Raw genomic sequence first — 18,673 nt, forward strand, 5'->3', positions numbered from 1 at the left:
CGGGGGTCAGGGCTGGCTCCCGCGCGGGCACATCTGTCCACGGGTTTGGCCATCTCCTTGGGCCCCGCCTCAGCGTCAGCCCATGCAGCTCAGGCACGCTGCCCTTCCCCCAGGGGAGGGGATGCCCCCATTAGGGCAAGGCTGAGTGGCTGCAGCCTGCAGGGCCTTCCATAGGGGCTCCAGAGCAGGATGGAGCTCCTGACATAGTCAGAGTTACACAGCTGGGTCTTTGAGACCTCCTGTCCCTAGCGGGACCCCGCAAATCCATGTCTGAGGTTTGCCCAGCTCACAGGGCCGGTCCAACCCACTGAGCAGGCTGGCACACGAGCCAGGATCCTCACAGGCCTGGACCAAGCTGGAGGACGCTGTGGTCTTGGGGTCCCAGGCGTGTGGCAGGCACTCCCAAAAGCCCTCAACGGTGGGTGTGAGCGGGGGAGGCAAAGGCGACCCTGGTGGGACTTCGGGGCGCCTTCATGCCGCTTCTCATCTTAACAAGGCCCGGACCGTCCCGATCCTGCAGACTGAATGGCTGAGGAGCGGATGCCTTTCGTGCTGCTGGAACTCCAGGACCGGGGCGGGGGGGGGGGTGGGGGGAGCTCGCCAAGCCCTGGCCGAGAGAGGAAATCCGGGCTTGCCATCGGAACTGCCTGCCTGATCAGACTGACTGAGAAGCCAGAGTCGTGCTCACCACACCACCTCCGGATGGGTGGTTTGGGGGTGTGTTTGGAGGTGTATCCCTGAAGTGGACAGTCCCGGCCTTTGTGTAAACCTTCGCCCTCTGGCCTCCATGTGCCCTACGCATTCTTTGGAGCCGGGACACACGAGAGCATCTTGTTCTGCGGGGGTTGTGTTGGGGGCTGTCATTGTTCCTCAGTGGGGGTGGGTTAGTGCGGTTTCTTCAGTTCAGATGCAGAGGGCAGGCCTCGCCTCAAGCCGGCGCGGCCCCCGCGGCGCAGGGCTTCTTCACTGGCACACGGAGGCTTTTCAGGAACGCTGCGAGACCGGGTTTTTGTTCCTGCTTCTAGGCTCACGAGGATTATCCTGCTTTGTTTGCACAAGCCTGGGATTGGGTCTCTGTCGGTGCTGAGATTAGTGAGTCCAGCCCTGAGGCCTTACAGTGAAGCACTCCGAGGCTGAAGGCCACCCTGACGACAAGGCTGGAAAAATGTCAAGTCTTCAGAAACAACCTAGGAATGAGCTGATGGAAACAGCCCGGAAGTGACCCTGTATTTTAATTTTCTAAGCAAACATATGGCGTGGTGCCCACCGTCCACAGGCTGCACACTTCCTGGGTGGGGGCTGGATGTCAAGCATGGGGGGACAGGCCGCAGGCAGCCCCGTCTCTCTTGGGGACCAGAGCATGAGTGGGGTACTCCTCCCCCAGGCACGAGCACTGCCCCTTGCGCAGGCCGAGTCGCCCATGTGCCCGAGCTCTCCTGCTGGGGAAGCCCCAGGTCATTCAGCAGACGTCACTGGTGTGGTCTGCAGGAGGGAGGCGTCGAATCGAGGAATGGAATGACCCCCCTCCGCCAAGTTGGGGCAAGGAGGGGATGCCGAGGCCAGGCTGACACCATGCACTGGAGGCCGAGTCTCCCCCGGGGGAAACGCGGTGCCCACCCTCCGCAGACCACCCCCATCCTTGGACCCCCATCTGTCCAGGGCCACGTTCCGGGCTGGATCCAGCACCCCCACTCCTCAGAACCATCGGGAGAGCGACCCCCACTGCTCCGGAAACGCCTGGCATGGCTGAGATTCAGACTCTCAGGTCCTACGGCGATCCGGGCGGTCGCTTCACGAAATGCATCCTACTCTTGGGGACGTCCCGGAAGCCTGTCCCTCCTTGTGACCTTGAACAGGGGCTCCTGCTGGCCCTCTGGGGGCTGCCAGCCTCTCTATGTCTCGGGTGAGAGGGCACCCACAGGGTCTCCTCCACAACACGGTTCCCGAGGAAGCTAAGCGCTGACAGCGCCAGATGGCACAGACCAGCCGCTCCTGGGGAAGCGGCAGCTGCCGGCCAGCCGCCCATCTCTTTAATCTTCCCATGGGAGGCCGTGCGGGAGTGCTGGGGGTGGGGCGGGGCACCCTGGCCCCCGCAGGCCCAGAGGCAGCAGTGAAGCTGGTCCCTCCCCTCTGGCCCGGATTCTGCTTGGAGCTGCCCCGGCCCAGTGTGGTCCTCCCGGTGGTCCTGGCTCCCCCCCAGCGGCCACGCAGACAACCTCTGGGGACGGAGCAGGTCCTCAGGAGATTTCCTCGGTGACTAAGTGGGGCATCAAGATCAAATTCAAATTCACTTTCAACTTTCTCCACTGTGCAAAGGAAGGTGGGCCCCTCTCCAGGAGTCCTGCCTGCCTCTGTGTGACTCTGCCCCGGCCCAGGCGGGCCACTCCGGCCACGTGTCTATACTTGTCCTCTTGTTGCAGTCCAGGGTGTTTGGCCACTGGAGGCCCTGGGGTGGGTGGGGCCAGGCCTCACGAGCCCCCCAGTCTGGGCCAGCCCGAGTCTGAGCTGCTCCTCCTGGCAGCAGCCTTCCCTGCCAGCCCGATGATGGCCACGGGGCTCCCACAGCCCATGTGCAGGGCCTCTTCTGGAAGGCGCAGTGGGCAGAAACAGCGGTTCATGCTAGCTGGCCTTGGCCTTGGACCAAAGCGGGTTCAGAGGGTAAGGTGAGCCCAGGGAACTTCCTGTGCCCTGAGCATCTGCCCCACTGTCAAGAGGGTGATCGAGCCTGGAAAGCCCACTGGGAGTCTCCGAGCAGGGGGTGGGGGGTGGGTGGAGGCCCAGGACTGCTGCAGAGAGAGGCTGTTGGGGTCTGCCTGCCTTGGGAGACTGTGGGTGAGAGAGGTGCATCCTGGTGCTCCTGGACCCGAGACCCCAGATGCGGTCCCTCCGGACTCCAAGGACCACCCCCCACCCCCACCGTCTTGGTGTCGTGTCTTGGTGGCCGTGTCCGGGCCTGCGAGAGGGTCCCTTCCTTCCTTTGCACTGGCAAGTCTCCAGCGACCAGGTGAGAAACACCCCGCCCATGGGGACTGATGGCGAGGGGCACGTCCACGGGGGCCTGGCTGCTGAGGGCAGGAGGGGCTGCTCACAGAGCAGAGGCTGGGTCTTTTGCATCACTGCCAGCCGGGGGCAGGGATCGGTGTGGCCTGGCAGTGCCCCTCCCCTCCAGTTCCAGGGTAGCCTTCCTGCCCGTGGAGAGTGAGCTCCCTGGAAAGCAGGCGTTTTCTGGGCGTTAAGGGGCAGCGGTCCCTGCGCACGGCAAAGGGCAGTCAGCGGTCCACTTGCCAGGGACCCTGCTAGCCCGCACCTGGACCACCAGCCCGCAGGAAGGCCTCCCAGTCCCGACCCAGGCAGGCCCCGCTGGACGACGGGGGACACGTTGATGACATGGACATGACTCGGGGAGACGCAGACACGCTGGGCGACCACAGACGGGGAGAGGCGGGGCAGACGTCACACTGAGATGGGACGCGTCCCGGACTGGGCCTCCCCCGGAGGACCCCGAGCAGGGAGAAGACAGTACAGGCAGTACAGGTCTCGACACACTCTGGACATCGAGTGAGGGCCACGGGGTGGTGGTGGGGCTCGCCCCTTACCCTTCTTCTTCCGGACGGAGGCTTGCAAACAGAAAGGGGAGTGTGAGTCCCAGGGTGACGGGGGTGGGGGCAGCGATTCCCGGGGCCCAGGTCGGGCTCCCTCGCTGAGGGCCTGACGACCGCCCACCCCACCACGGGGGCCTGTGGTCCGAGGCAGATGCAGGCGGGTGAGGGGGCGTGGTCGACTCTCCTGGGACCTGGGGGCCTGCCCTGTCTGCAGAGGTCAAGGGGGTCTCCTCTCACAGCTCCTGCCCACCCTGCCGCAGGGGGTGTCAGATGCTGACAGCTCTCAGGAAGGACCCTCAGCCCTGGGCTGACGCAGCTGGAGCCCCCCGAGAGGTGACCTGCCTGTGGGTCCTCCTGGGGGAGCCCTCGTGGCGAACGCCACCCGGCTTTAGGGAAGCTCACGTGGACAGTGACACTGCTGTCCCTCTAGCGGGGGTGGGCCAGGCCTGGGGTGCAGGGGGTAGTTTCTGGGGAGTCTTGTTTGGACAGACAAAGTGTGGTCCAGAAGGGGCTGGAGGAAGGGGGCTCTGGCGGGGCTGGGAGGCCCCACAGCAGGGCTGCTGGTTTGTAGAACACCTAGGCCTTCAACCCAGCTGCAGGTCTAGCCCCAGGATGCGGCGATGGGCAAGGGGTGCTCATGGGGGCCGGCCTGGGCCTCCGGAGGCCCTGACAGAGGAGCCGAAAAGAGGGAGAGGCCGCTGTGTCCTTCTTCTGGATGAAAGGGCCCAAGGGTCTCCCCCTTAAGGCTGGGGTCCGGTCGGAGCCCCCAGAGACTCCCAGACCAGCGAGGGTGCTCAGACCTTGCCCCATGGACGGGTTGGGCCTGCAGGGGCGGGCTCCCGGGCTCAGGGCTGGTTTAGTGCTCCTGGAACCTGCCCTGTGCCAAGTCACAGATGCTACCCTTCTTCCCTGCCTGCCAAGCCCTCTCAGCCAAGTGAGCCTTCAGCCCCTGGCTGCTCCTGTGTGGTTAGAGCAGCCTCCTCGGGGATGTGTCCATGAGCCATGGTCCCTGACCTGGGGGGATACCTGACCCTCCAGGACGGCAGCTCGCCAGCACCGGGTGCCACCCTCGTCATGAGCCACGCAGCCACTAGGCCCAGGGCCCATGTGGCTCTGTGTGCTGTTCCCAGGCCATGCCCTGGGGCCCAGCAGACACAGCCCTCTGTCCCTTCTGGTCCTCTTGAGAAGGCCCCAGCAAGCCCTGTCCCCTGGCCTGCAGCTCGCCAGCCCACTGCTGTCTGCACCCGCCCCTGGGGCCACGGCCTTCTGGATCGAGCCACTCGTGAGAGGAAAGATCTCGCGGGCACCCTAGACCGCAGAGGTCTGCTTACCTTTATCCACTAGTGAGAGGCCCAAAAATTCAAAACAAAACAATGTTAGACGAACCAAGAGAGAGGAGGCCCAAGGGCGAAGCTCCCCCGAGCCCAGGAAGGACGAAGGGGGCCAGCGCGGGAGACCGCACTCAGGGAGGCTTCCTGACATCCTCCCGGGCGCTGGGGCCGGGAGAGGGGCAAGCGGGCAAGCGGGGGGACCATGCACAGGCTGGGGCTCTGCGAGGCCAGCCCGTGGGCACGCTGGGCGCTGGGCCAGGGTAGGTGGGAGCCGGCACTTACCAAGCTCCTCCAGCTCCGAGGTCATGGACTTGGAGCGCAGGGTGAGGGCCGTGGTCGGAGCTCGCTTTGGAGGCGGAGGAGCTGGGGGTGGGGGCGGGCGGGAGAGATGGAGGTGAGAGCCTGGCCCCGGGATGCTGCCCTCGCTCGCCCTTCCTGAAGGGTCAGGAGGGCCCTGACCTGCTGGGACAGCTCAGACGGGCCTCGCCTCGGGGCGAGGAGCCAGCGGTAGTCACAGAAAGTGCTGGAAGTTCTCACACGCACCTCCAGCCTCCTAAGGGGGTGCGTCTGGCCTGCTCCTGGCCGCCCTCTGTAGGTCTCACTCAGGCCCGATGTCCCCCAGCTGTGACTGCTCTTGGGGAGGCGGGGTGGGCCCTCGGACCTCTGCCTTCCCCGGGCCCAGGCTGTGAGCTGCTGCAGTGGCCGATGCAAGTGTCTGGAGCAGGAGCCCCAGGCCCCCGTCTGTCTGCTGAGCACAGCCAGGCCTGAGGCCGGGGCGGCCCTGACCTCCTAAGTGCCTTTCCTACTGGTTTCCTGCTCTCAGTGGGGGACTGGGAGCCCCGCGGAGGGCGAGCAATGGGGCCCATGAGGCAGGAGGCAGGGAGACGGCCCCCCGCCCCACTCCCCGTGTCCCTTGGGCAGGCTGGGGGCAGGAGCGGGGGCGGGCACCTTTCTTCCGGGCAGTGTCATCTGGGTCCAGACTCCTGGTCACCGTGACCACCTTGAGGACCAGGTGGTTCCCTCCCTGGCGGATCATGGTCACGACCTGCCGGTGGCCGACCTTGACGACGTTCTCGTTGTTCACCTGCGGGGGGAGGAGGCGGGCGGTGAGCGCAGGGGGGCACGGCACCCGGTGGAGGGGCCGCACGCGGGTGGGCCCCGTGGGAGCAAGGGAGGTCCTTGGAGAAACCAGGAGGCCGAGGCCGGGCCTCCAGCCGGGCGCCGGCCAGGGCTGCTTCCCGGGAGTGAATGTCCCCGCAGCTGCTGGGGGACAGGACTACCTCCTGGGTGGCCTGAGCCTTGCAGGCGTCCACCCGGGCAGCCCCAGGAGCAGCTGCTGGGCGGCCCGCTTTGCGCTGAAGGCCAGCACAGGCTCCCTGCGTGGCAGGCCTTCCAACTGCATGGTTAGAAGGGAACGCGACACTTGGCTGCCTCGTCCCTCGCCCGGACACTCCCATTCCCTCCTTCCTCCTCTCTGGTCCAGAGGCCAGAAAAGACAGGAAGCTTGGCTGGGGAGGCACTAAGGCTGATGGCTCACCCTGTTACTCGGAGGGACAGCCGCTCCTGGGACCCTGACCCGAGGGTCACCAGGACCACCTCGGCCGACGCACGGTCCATCAGAGCCCCCTCAGCCGGGAGCTCCTGGTGCCGTCACAGCCTGTTCGTGCCCTCTGACCCCCATCTGTCCCTACTGGGATAGCGTTCGTGGCACGAAGGCACACAGGACCCCAGCAACGTCCGGTGGGCCGGTAAGGCCTGAGCCCCCCGCCCTCCACCTCTCCCAAGCCCACCGCCTTCCACTTCTCCCGAGCCCCCCGCCCTCCACCTCTCCCGAGCCCACCACCGAGAGGAAGGCTGGCCCGCCTCAGCGGGGGGCTGAGCTGCCCCTGAGCTACCTCCCCTGATTGCCAGGGCTCCATGGCTCCAGCCCGGCCCCCTCCCTCACACCCCCAGCACCGACACGCCACCCAGGTGGGCTCTGTCCCCTGACACCCCCTCCTCCACAGCTCCTGGTGTGAGCACTGGGCATGGAGGGTGAAGCCTGTGACCACTCTGAGCACTGCCCAGGTGATCGAGGAATAAGAAGCACCCAATACCCCGCACCCCCTGCGACTGCCTGACCCCGTTCTGCTCCACTTCTCGGCCTGCTGTGGATTCCTTAAACGCGGTCAGTGCAGCGGAGCCACAGGTTCACCAGCGCGGTGCGTCTCTGCAGATGCAACAGGCACCCTAGGTGTCTTTACCGTCTGAGCCACCACGGAATCTGCAGAAACACACTGGATGGGCTGAATAGCAGGATGGATATGACAGAGAAAAGAGTGAACTTCAAGACAGAAATAGAACTTATCCCATATGAAGAGAGAGGAGATTTTCAAAAGTGAACACAGTGTTAAGGACTTGTGGGACAACGTCAGCAAGCCTAAGATGATGAGAATCAGAGGCCCAGAAGGGGAGAAGTCACAAGTCCTAGGAGAGGGAGAAAGGGAAAAAACGATGGCTTAAAAGTTCCCCAACTGGGTGAAGGACATTAATACAGATTCAAGAAGCCCAGTGATTCCCCAAAAGGATAAATATAAAGAAAAGTCAGGCCTAGGCACATTACAGTCAATCCGCTGAAAGCTAAAGATAACACGAAATCTTATTAAAGCAGGCAGAGGAGGGCACATTGCTTACACAGGAACTGTGTGGAACTCACATCGGAAACTATAGAGACAAGAAGAGCCTGGAACAACATTTTAAACCTGTAAAAAAAGAACTGTCAACCTAGAATTCTGTAACCACTTGAAAATACAAAGAACGGGGCCAAAATAAAGACCGTTGTAAATAAATGGTAAGTTATTGCCAGAGAAGTTGTTGCCAGCAGGCTTGCACTGCAAACAAGGTAGGGGAAGTTCTCTAAGCTGGAGGAAAAGGACGATGAGTCTTCAGAAGGCATGAAGATGCCAGAAATGATAAATGCCGGGCAAAACAGGAAAGATGATTCTACCCTGATTAAACAGATACGACTGTTTGAGGCAGAAATGATAACTGTCCTGTGGGGTTTCTAATGTGGGTAAATGTACGTGGGACAGCTGCAGCGGGCCCGAGGCAGATACATCTAGAAGGTTGTCAAGTTTTTATGCTTTATGTGAAGTGTGCACCATGAACTCTGAGCGGATGGAAACAGTTAAGGATGCACACTGCCATCCTGGAGCCACCACTTAAGACAGTGGAAAGAGAGAGCTAAAAGCAGATAAAACGGAGCTTTAAAAGTAGTCAAATAATCCAAAATAAAGCGGGAAAGGGAGAAGAGAGGAGAGCTGAAGGGAAGCAGAAGGCAAGCCGGGATGCCTATGCAGAACAGCGTCAGAAACTAACGTGATGAGACTCCAGGTAAAAAGCAGACATTGTTTAAAAAAAAAACACACACACACACCATGAAAAAGAAGGGCCCAGATATGCTGTCGGCACACTCAACACAGATTGAAGGGAAATAAATGGAAAAAAATTCCCATAGATGGAGTGGCTATGTTACTATCTCACAAAGTAGACTTCATCCACTTTGAACAGTGTTTTGGCAACTCCTCAAAAAGTTAAACATAGAGCTTATGATACGATCCAGAAACTCCAGGCCTTGTATATGCCCAAGAGAGCTGAAAACACAATCACAAGTACCTGTACACGGAAGTTCATAACCGCACTTTTCACAGCAGCCAGATGGGCTGGAGGAATGCGCCCCTCGGTGGGCAAGAGAGTCCTCTTTGGAGTGACACAGCGTTCCCAAATTAGGCTGGCGATGATGGCTGCACAACTCTGAATATGCTAAAATCCACTGGACTGTGTAATTCAAGAGGTCGAAATTTTATGGTATGTAATTTATATATCAACAAAGCTGGGAAAAAAAAAAAAAACACTTAAAGAAAAAAGCATTTCCAGAAATAAAGACGGACAGTTCCTAATGATACAAGGGGTCATTCACAAGGAGGACATGACAGGCATAAACGTTTACGCACCTAGTAACAGAGCCTCAGTATGCTGCTGCTGCTGCTGCTGCTAAGTCACGTCAGTCATGTCCGACTCTGTGCGACCCCATAGACGGCAGCCCACCAGGCTCCCCCGTCCCTGGGATTCTCCAGGCAAGAACACTGGAGCGGGCTGCCATTGCCTTCTCCAATGCATGAAAGTGAAAAGTGAAAGTGAAGTTGCTCAGTCATGTCCGACTCCTAGCGACCCCATGGACCGCAGCCTACCAGGCTCCTCTGTCCATGGGATTTCCCAGGCAAGAGTACTGGAGTGGGGTGCCATTGCCCTCTCTGCTCAGCATAACGAAGCCCAATTTGACAGAATTAAAGAAACAGGCAGCTCTTCAAACATAGTGGGAAACTTTAATACCCTTTCCTCAAACTGATGAAACAGACAAAAACGTTTAAAAAGACTGTCCCCCACACCCAGATAGAGAACCCTGGGAGATATTTTCTTGGTCCAGGCTTTCTGGACTTTACTGATGTGCCTTGGTGGGAGTCTGTTTTCATCCCTCATACTGGGTACTCACAAATCCCTTTCCATCAGGAACTCGCACCCCTCCATTCTAGAACGTTTCCCTCAATTATTTCCCGAACATGTCTTTCATTTTCTCTTTGAGGTACCTTTATTTAGCACACACTGGACCTTCTAAATTATCTTTCCAGCTTTCCACGTCTTTCTCTTTCTGGAAGGTTCTTTTTCAGTTTATTTTTCAATCTATCAAAATGTTCATATCTGCTATAATATTTTTTAATTTCAAGAGCTCTTTTGTTCTCTGTTACTTTATAAAAGAGCATTTTGTTCTTAAAAGATGCAATATCTTTCATCCCACTGATCATATTAAGAATGTCTTTTCATGATCTTATTCTCCTTGCAGAATCTGTTTCCTCTTTCTCTTCGCTTCACAATATATTTCTTTTGGGCTTTGTCTTTCACATTTCACCAACGTCTGGTGCTCCTTGACAGGAAACTCATATTTAAGGGTACCCCCACCCCCCGGCCAAAGACCTGACTTCTATCCTAGCCAGTTACTTTGTGAATCCTGACAAACTGATCCTAAACTTTACATGAAAAGGCAAAAGACCCAAAATAGCTAATGCAGTACTGAAGAAGCACAAAGTCAGGTGCCTGACATTGCTTGACTTCAAGTTTCACTATAAAACTTCACCAATCAAGTACTGGTCAAAGAACAGACAAATAGATCCGTGGAATAGAATAGAGAGCCCAGAAATAGACCCACACAAATACAGTAACTGATCTTTGACAAAGGCGCAAAGGCAATTCAGTGGACAAAAGATCGTCTTTTCAACAATGGTGCTGGAACAATGGGACACCCACATGCAAAAAAAGAAAAAAAAAAATCTAGACACAGACCTTACCTTACACCTTCCACAAAAATTAACCTCAAAAGTGTCACAGACCTAAACGTAAAACACAAAAATCATAAAACTTCTGGAAAATAATGTAAAAGAAAATCTAGGTGACCTTGAACTTAGCAACGACTTCTTAGATAAGACACTGAAAGCGCTATCCGTGAAAGGAAGAATTGATAAACAAGATCTCATTAAAATGAAAAACTGCAAAACACACTGGGAAGAGAGGAAGGCAAACCACCAACGGGGAGGGAATTTTTGCAAAACACACGTCAGATAAAGGACCAGCATCCAAATACACAGGGAACTCTTAGAGAACCCAAATAAAAACCAGGCAAAATATCCGGACACCTCTCCACAGAAGATACACAGATGGTCAATATCATGTCACCGCCTGTCACTCAGTCGTGTCCGACTCCTTGTGACCCCACGGACTGCAGCCTGCCAGGCTCCTCAGTCCATGGGATTCTCCAGGCAAGAACACTGGAGTGGGCTGCCATTTCCTTCTCCAATCATATGTCATTAGGGAAATGCACATTGAAACAACCATGAGATACCAGTATACACCTGCTTGAATGGCCAAAGTCCAGGACACTGACACCACCAAATACTGGCAAGGATGTGAAGGAACAGGAACTCTCATTGCTGGTCTAAGTGCTGAAAGGTACAGCCATTCGGTAGACAGTTCGGCAGTGATTTAGAAAATCAAACATATCATTACCGTATGACCCAGCAGTCAGGCTCCTTGGTGACCAGTCACCCAAATAAGCTGAAGTTCCTGCCCACACAAGACCCTGGACGTGGGCATTTACAGCAGCTTTATTCACAGACGCCAAAACTTACACACCACCAAGAAGTCTTCCAGTAGGTGAGTGGATAAATAAACTGGCACCTCCTGACAATGGACAGTTACCCAGCAATAAAAAGAAACGGGCTCTCAAGCCCTGAGAGACCCGGAGGAGCCTTCAGTGCACCCGCTGAGGGAAGGAAGCCGGTCTGTAAAGGCTACATGCTGTATGATGCCAACGGCATCACATGCTGGAGATGGCAAAATGAAGAAGACCAAGATCAGGGGCTGCCAGCGCTTGGGAGCAGGGAGGGACAAACAGGCAGAGCACGGGGGTTTTTAGAGCCGTGACACAGTTACTCTGCACAGGACTGCAACGGTGACATCTGTCCAAATCCAGAGACAGTACGGGGGGAAGAGGGAGCCCTAATGTGAGCTTTAGTTAATAATCACATATCAATATTGTATCAGTGTTGGTTCATCAACTGTAACGAACTGTACCATATCGGAGCAAGATGGTAAAAATACAGAAACGGGTAGGTAAGGAGGAGCGACGGGATGAGGGAACTCTGCACCTTTTGCTCTATTTCTCCCTAAAAATTCAAAACCTACTTAAAATAAAAGTAGAGTCACAGATGTAGAAAACGAACATGCTTTCCAGGGGTGAAGGGGGGAGGGACACACCTGCCAGGGGTGAAGGGGGGGGACACATTGGGAGATGGTGATTGACAGATACCCACTACTATACTGGAGGGGTCGCCATGCCCTCCTCCAGGGGATCTCCCGCACTGCAGGAGGATTCTTTACTGTCTGAGCCTGCAGGGAAGCCCACGCGTTAGACAGACCACTAGTGAGGACCTGCTGTACAGCACAGGGAACTCGACTCAACATCCGTAATAGCCGATGTGGGAAAAGAATCTTAAAAAGCGTGGATACATGTATAGCTGACTCATTCTGCTGAACACCTGGAACTAATACAACATTATAAATCAGCTATGCTGCTGCTGCTGCTAAGGCGTTTCAGTTGTGTCCGACTCAGTGTGACCCCATAGTCGGCAGCCCACCAGGCTCCCCCGTCCCTGGGATTCTCCAGGCAAGAACACTGGAGTGGGTTGCCATTTCCTTCTCCAATGCAGGAAAGTGAAAAGTGAAAGGGAAGTCACTCAGTCGTGTCCAACTCTTCGCGACCCCATGGACTGCAGCCCACCAGGCTCCCCTGTCCTTAGGATTTTCCAGGCAAGAGTACTGGAGTGGGGTGCCATTGCCTTCTCCGGTAAATCAACTATAATAATTAAAAAAAAACTGCTCAGAGAAATAGCCTATTAATTAAAAAGGAAGCTCATTTCTACATTTTCTATTACGGAATGTTGTCCTACGAGTAACCAAGAGCAGAGAGACTGTTCTTCGGAATCACCAAGGCCTCACCCGCCAGAGGCAGCGTAATGAGGCGGGCGGTTCCAGTGCCTCCAAGCCGCCCCCTCCCCCTCACGGGCCCTCCTGGCGCAAGCCCCAGCCTCCTCTCACCCTGCTGGAAAGCAGTCCGGGCAGCTCTGTGTGAAAAGACAAAGTCCCGCGCTAAAAGCACAGCCACAATACCACTATCACAGCTACAAGGCAGCCCTCATCCCTGGGGCCAGGAAGGACCCCATCACGGCTGGAGGTCCTCCCAGCCATCTCGCAAGTGTCCCCACAACGACAGCCGCTTCACTGGACCAGGAGCAGAACACCCGCTGCGTCGACTGGCGTGACTCCGAAGTCTTTTTCACTCCGCAGCCTTCCCCGGTTCCTCCTTTATCCCCTCCCGCTCCACGTGCTGAAGCAGGGAAGCCGTCACGCCCTCTTGGTTTTGCTGACCGCCTGCCTCTGCCTTCTGTTTGCCCATCCTTTGTGGGCTGGAGGCTGGGACCCACTTCAGGCCTGCATTGTGCCAGGCGGATGCCACAGGTGGGGCCGTGTGCCCCCATCGGAGCCCCCGAGTGTCGGCTCAAGGCTTTCTGGGATGTTAAGACTGATGGATGGGTTTGAGCACGGTCAGCCTGATCCACGGCCCGTTAGTTGGTCAGTAACATTTCTAGCAGCCGCCGACGGTCACTGCCTGGATCAGTTACTGCCCGGGGGGCTGTAAAATGGTGATATTCTACTTAGCGTGCTCCTTCTCCATTGATCATGTGGAATAATCTGTAAAGAGAAACTTCCCCTTCTCAACTGTTTGACTGCCCTGAGGGACAGTTTCTTTAAGAAGGGCAAGATGCACGCTTCACTCTCCCTTTCTGTTTGCCAGTTTCCAGAGTAATGAACTTGTTCCTCCAAGTGACCCATTCTCGAATGTAAACTGGCACAACCTCTGTGCAGAACATGATGAAGAGTCCTTAAAACACTAAAAATGATCACCTGGTCCCGCAGTCCCACTCCAGGGGAGATACCTGGAGAAAACCATACTCCAAAGAGACATATTCACCCGGAGCTCACTGCAGCAGGACGTGGAGGCAGCCTGCGTGTCCACTGGCAGGGGGGTGGGTGGAGAAGATGTGGTGCGTGAACACAACGGAACACCACTCAGCCGAGAAAGAGCAAAGCAGTGCCACCTGCAGCAACACGGACGGACCGAGAGGCTGTCATCCTCAGTGAACTATGTGGGTCAGACAGAGAAAGACCAACACCAAAGGACAGTACTCATACGTGCAATCTAATTAGAAAGATGAAACAAACGCAGTTATCGTCAACAGAAACAGACATACGGATATCGAAAGCTAACTCACGGTTACCAAGAGGGAAACATGGGGTTGGGGCGGGGGTAGATCAGAAGCTTGCGCTACACACACACACACACATGCACACACACTCTCTCTCTCTCTCTCTCTCTCTCCAAGGACCTACTGTCTAGCACTGAGAACTCTACTCAATATTCGGTGATAACCAACATGGGAAACGAAACTAAAGAAGAATGGATGCCTGTGTTCGCATATCTGAGCCACTCCACGGTACCCCAGAAACTAACACAGCGCTGTAGGTCAACTATACTCCAGTCAAAATTTAAAGAGAAAGCGACCCCTTCTTTAAAAGTATCATTACGAATTCAGGGAAGTTTAAAAAAAAAAACCGTATTTAATACATCTGAACCCATTGCACTTACTATGTTTTGTGTTTGAACACACTTTTGATTTTAGAATGGTTTTAGATTTAGAGAAAAATTGTGATGATAGAGCAGGGAATCCCTCGCCCCTGACCCCATCTCCCCTGTTACAAACATGTCACATAAAGATGGTACCTTTGTCACAAATACACTGTTGCTAATTAAAGCCCACACTTAATTCAGGTTTCCTTAACTGTTACCCAGGGTCCCTTTCCTGCCCCAGGGTCCCACCCAGGGCAACACGTGGCGTTTAGGCTCCTCCGGGCTGTGACAGCTCAGACCTGCCTTGCTTTTGCTGAGCTGGTCGGTTTTGAGTAGCCGCCAGGAGTTTACGGGGTTTCTCCCCAGCGAGGAGGGCAGCGGGGCGGGGGAGGAAGCGCCCCTCCTCCACCCCCCAGGGCGCCTGGCCGCTGCGGGCACCGCTGCCCTGCACACCTGGAGGAGGGGAGCTCGCCAGGCTGTCCTCTCTCTTCAGCCCACACTGTCCTCTTTGGAAGGAGGTCGCTGGGCACAGCCATCCCCAAAGGGTGGCTCATTGAGGGGCAGACCATCCACATACACTTTAGGGATTCTTCTGCCGGGAACTTGTCGCTTCCGTTTATGTAGTCCTCAGGTGTTTATTTCTGTCATCAAGGCCCGGCAGTGCTCTGTGTGATGGCTCAGATCGCCCCAGCTCGGGCCATCGGGAGCTGTGTATCCCCGAGGCCTCTGGTTTCCCCACGTCCCACCTTTCTGGCCCCCCGCAGGAAGCTCTGGGCTTCTCTCCCTCTCAGGCGCCTCTGTCCCGCCTGAGCTCAGGAGGAGCATCTAGGTCACCCCTGCGCCCGATCCATGTGACTCTAAGCATCTTCAGCACCACCCCTGCTTGCTGATGAGACACGCGTTCAAGGCTCTTTGTGAGTTCATAGATCATTTCAGCTGAGCTTTAGAGTAGCGGGGTTTTCCTTCTTTGATTTTATATATGCATCTCTTTATCTTTGCTAAAAAATCTGGGTTCCTAATGACTGAAGCTCCAATACTTTGGCCACCGGATCCGAAGAACTGACTCATTGGAAAAGACCCTGATGGTGGGAGAGACTGAAGGAGGGAGGAGAAGGGGGCGACAGAGGATGAGATGGTTGGATGGCATCACAACTCGAAGACATGAGTTTGAGCAAGCTCCGGGAGATAGTGAAGGGCAGGGAAGCCTGGCGTGCTGCAGTCCATGAGGTCTCAAAGAGTCGGACACAACTTAGCGACTGAACAACAACAAGGTAATGACTTATTTTCTTGCCCTCTTTTCTATGTATCTGTCTGCCTGCCTGTCCATCCATCCCCCTGTCTGTCTATCCATCCATCCATCTGTCCATCCATCTGGACATTTATCTATCGCCTGGCATTTCTCTATCACCTATCATCTCTATCATTAGACAGTTTCAGGGGAACATCATCAGTATCGTTACTAACAATAAAATTACTGAAAAGAGTAAGATTTCTTTCCATTTTGCAGTGGTATACAGACTGATACTTGAAATAATTTCCCCGGTAATGCCGTTCGTTTCATTTGTGGTCCTGTTCATTTTTATTACTTTGGTTTTCAAAATGCCGACTTAATTGCGCAGTATTCACTCAATTTCATCACCTAATCTACAGCAATTCGTCCTCAGAAAAGTCTTTTCTTTCTCTTCCTGTGCTCTACCCTGAGGAAAACACTAAATTAAAAACGTTCCTGTATAATACTTTAAGAGAATACTACCTTGTAAAATAAACGTGGTTCTTTTTTAGCCAGCACACACACACACCCAAAAAACCCACAACACTTCTGTGTGAGGACTGTCCTTCTGTTAAAAAGAACAAGCACATACCTGTGTGAGCCCATCTACGTGCGTCCCCACACGTGTGTGTACGAGAGCATGTGTGCACACGTATGTAAGTGTGCGTGTACACCTGTGTGTCCACTCCCACCTTCTGGTCACCCGTCTCTTGCACGCTCTCTCTTCCACGTGACCAGGCACCCCCCAGAGGCAGTGCTGGGCCGTGTGCAGTGCCCGGGTCCCCTGGAGACGGGGCGGGGGGCACCCAGGGTCCAGCCAGATGCAGGAACTGGCAAGGACCAGGGGTGCCGGGCCGTGTGCAGAGATTCTCGGCTCCCCGATGGCCCCAGCAGTCCTCGCCGTTTCCTCCATCTGGCTGGACCCTGGGTCCCCCCCATTTCTCCAGGGGACCCGGGCGCTGCTGGGCCTCGGCCTGCAGGGCCCCGAGGGGCATGCCTGCCTCAGCGTGCTCTCCAGCCACGGCCCAGGATCCTGCTCTCTGGGGCTCTGAGTCCCCGTGCCCCCAGGCTCCCAAACTGTGCTGCTGCAGGCTTTTTGCCCCCGCACCTTCAGCGTTTATGCCGCCTGCTGGCCCCCTGCCCCGGGAGAAGGCAGTGCAGATGTGGCTCTCTGCTGGGCCTCACCAGTCAGGTCCCTGAAAACCCTGCCGTGGCGAAGACGCACGTGGGACATGACTCCAAAGGCGCCAGTGGGCAGACCCCCGACTGAGTGGGGCTGTTGCCCGCCCCTCAGGAGACGCCGCAGGCCACATCCTGCAGGTCTTGGTGGGGGATGTGAGCCCATACAGGAGTTGGGGGCGTGATCACGTCCTCACTTGTCTCCAACCACAGTTTATTCAAACCCCAGTCTTGTCTCCTCCTGATTAGAAGGTGATCCCTCTAGACCCGGGCCCCTCCCCCAGCTCCAGGCAGGGCCCCGCTTGGGCTCAGACACAGGCCGGCCAGACTCCCACTGTGGTACTTCAAGGATGCCCTGAGCTCCCCTTGGCCCTTGGGAGCACGTCTATTCCCTCAGGTGTACCGCAATCAGACCAGGAGACAGGAGGGAGAGAGGCACCGTCCCTCGCCCAGGGTGACTCTGCGTTACCCGTCCTGGGACTCCCTCCTGGGACCACTCTGGGAGACGAGAGGGTGCCCCGGCCCCCCAGCGCCCTCTCAGCAGCCCGGGCTGCCATGCTCCAGTGGCTTCTGCTGGGGGCCCGCTCCAGCCCTGTAGCCCTGTAAAGATGCTGCAGGCGAGACCCCCGGGCTGGGAGCAGGTGGCTTCCTTGTCCCGGCGAGCCCGCGGGCCCAGCATCCAGCACCGGCTTAGAGCCGGCGGCTTCCTCCCCGCCCTGGCTGAGCATCGAGGTGCATGGTGGGGTCGCGGACACGTGTCCGTGTCCGCTCGTGCTGGCATGCGGCTGTGTGCACCTGTGTGCACCTGTGGAGGGCGTGTCCCCCGCTGGGCCTCACGGCTCCCTGTGCAGCAGGGGGCGGGGCCTGCACACCAGCAGGTGAAGGACGACTCCAGGTCCTCATGTGAGAGCACGCTGAGTGGGCACCAGCGGGGTGTCCCTGTGCTGAGGACCTGCGCGGTTACACCACTGAACCCCGTGGGCAGTAGGCCAGCAGCCCCCCAGCCTCGCCCCCTGCACGGCCTGGCCTCAGGGCCATGCCGGGTCTGAGTCTGCCCACCATGGCTGCAGAGAGCCGACCAGCCCAGCTCTCCAGGCAGCACCTCGCTGGTCCTGTGCAGATGACATCATGGGGAGTGTGTCTCATAAGCCGGAAGCAGCAGGCACTTCAATGCCTTATCCGCCAATACAAGTGGGGAGATGAACCCCACAAAAGCGCTCCGAGAGGCCCTGGAAGCTCGGTGGTCGGGTAGGCGGCAGGGCTCCACTGCAAGGGCCGAGGTGAAAGTACAGGCACATACAGGAGGCCTGGCAGCCCTTTTGGAGTCTGGAGGCAGCATGCGCCACACTGGAGCATGTGTTCCCCACCCGCCAAGCCCTCTGTGAGGCTGGGGCCGAGTGGGGCCCAGGGTGAGAGCGTGGATGGTCCGCAGCAGGTCCCAGGCTGCAGGGAAGGCCACTCGGCCACCATTCAGGGCCCAGTGACACTGAGCATCCAAGCAAAGAGGATGCTCTTAGGAGTGTCCGGCGGTCACAGAGCTTGGGGACCCTGGAGCTGCCTGATGCCCCACCCTGCATGTGACTTCTTTTGAGAAACACCTGTTGGCTCGTGGGCCTCAAGGGCCTGAGGCCCCAGTGGTGCCGCTGCTTGCCGAGACTCACGTGGTCGGGGGAAGGGACCACTTCCATCGGACTCCTTGGTTCGTTCTGAGCCAGCACAGCAGATGGACTAACGGCAAAGGCAGCACCCAGCACGGCCCTCCCACTCCGTGACCCCCAGGTCGGCAGCTCGGGGGCGGGCTGGGAGGAGGCCGTTTCTCCCTGTTTCCCCACTTCCTGTCCAAAGCATCGGTCACACCACGACAACAGCGAGAGAAAATGGCCTTGGGAGAAACGAAGCGGTTGGGGGTGATGGTGAAGGCACACAGGGCCCCCTGGGAGGGATAGAAGGCTCTGCTTTCGTCCCCTCGGATGGAGCCCGAGCCCCTGCCCATCTCCGCAGCTTGGGGGCAGCT

General features: G+C 57.0%; 1 protein-coding gene across 6 annotated transcripts in view; it reads right to left on the bottom strand.

Annotated features, from left to right (window-relative positions):
- SHANK2 (SH3 and multiple ankyrin repeat domains 2) overlaps positions 1 to 18,673 on the bottom strand; it is a 554,755-nt gene that overhangs the window by 19,515 nt on the left and 516,567 nt on the right. For all 6 annotated transcript variants that reach the window (XM_069565267.1, XM_069565270.1, XM_069565265.1 and 3 more), the window contains 2 exons: positions 5,882 to 6,017; positions 5,216 to 5,296 (listed from right to left, as the gene is read on the bottom strand). In XM_069565267.1, the coding sequence (XP_069421368.1) occupies positions 5,216 to 5,296; positions 5,882 to 6,017 (217 nt within the window). The remainder of the gene's footprint in view (positions 1 to 5,215; positions 5,297 to 5,881; positions 6,018 to 18,673) is intronic.

Source organism: Ovis canadensis, chromosome 21 (assembly GCF_042477335.2).
Source record: "Ovis canadensis isolate MfBH-ARS-UI-01 breed Bighorn chromosome 21, ARS-UI_OviCan_v2, whole genome shotgun sequence".
In the NCBI taxonomy this organism is placed as follows: Eukaryota; Metazoa; Chordata; class Mammalia; order Artiodactyla; family Bovidae; genus Ovis; species Ovis canadensis.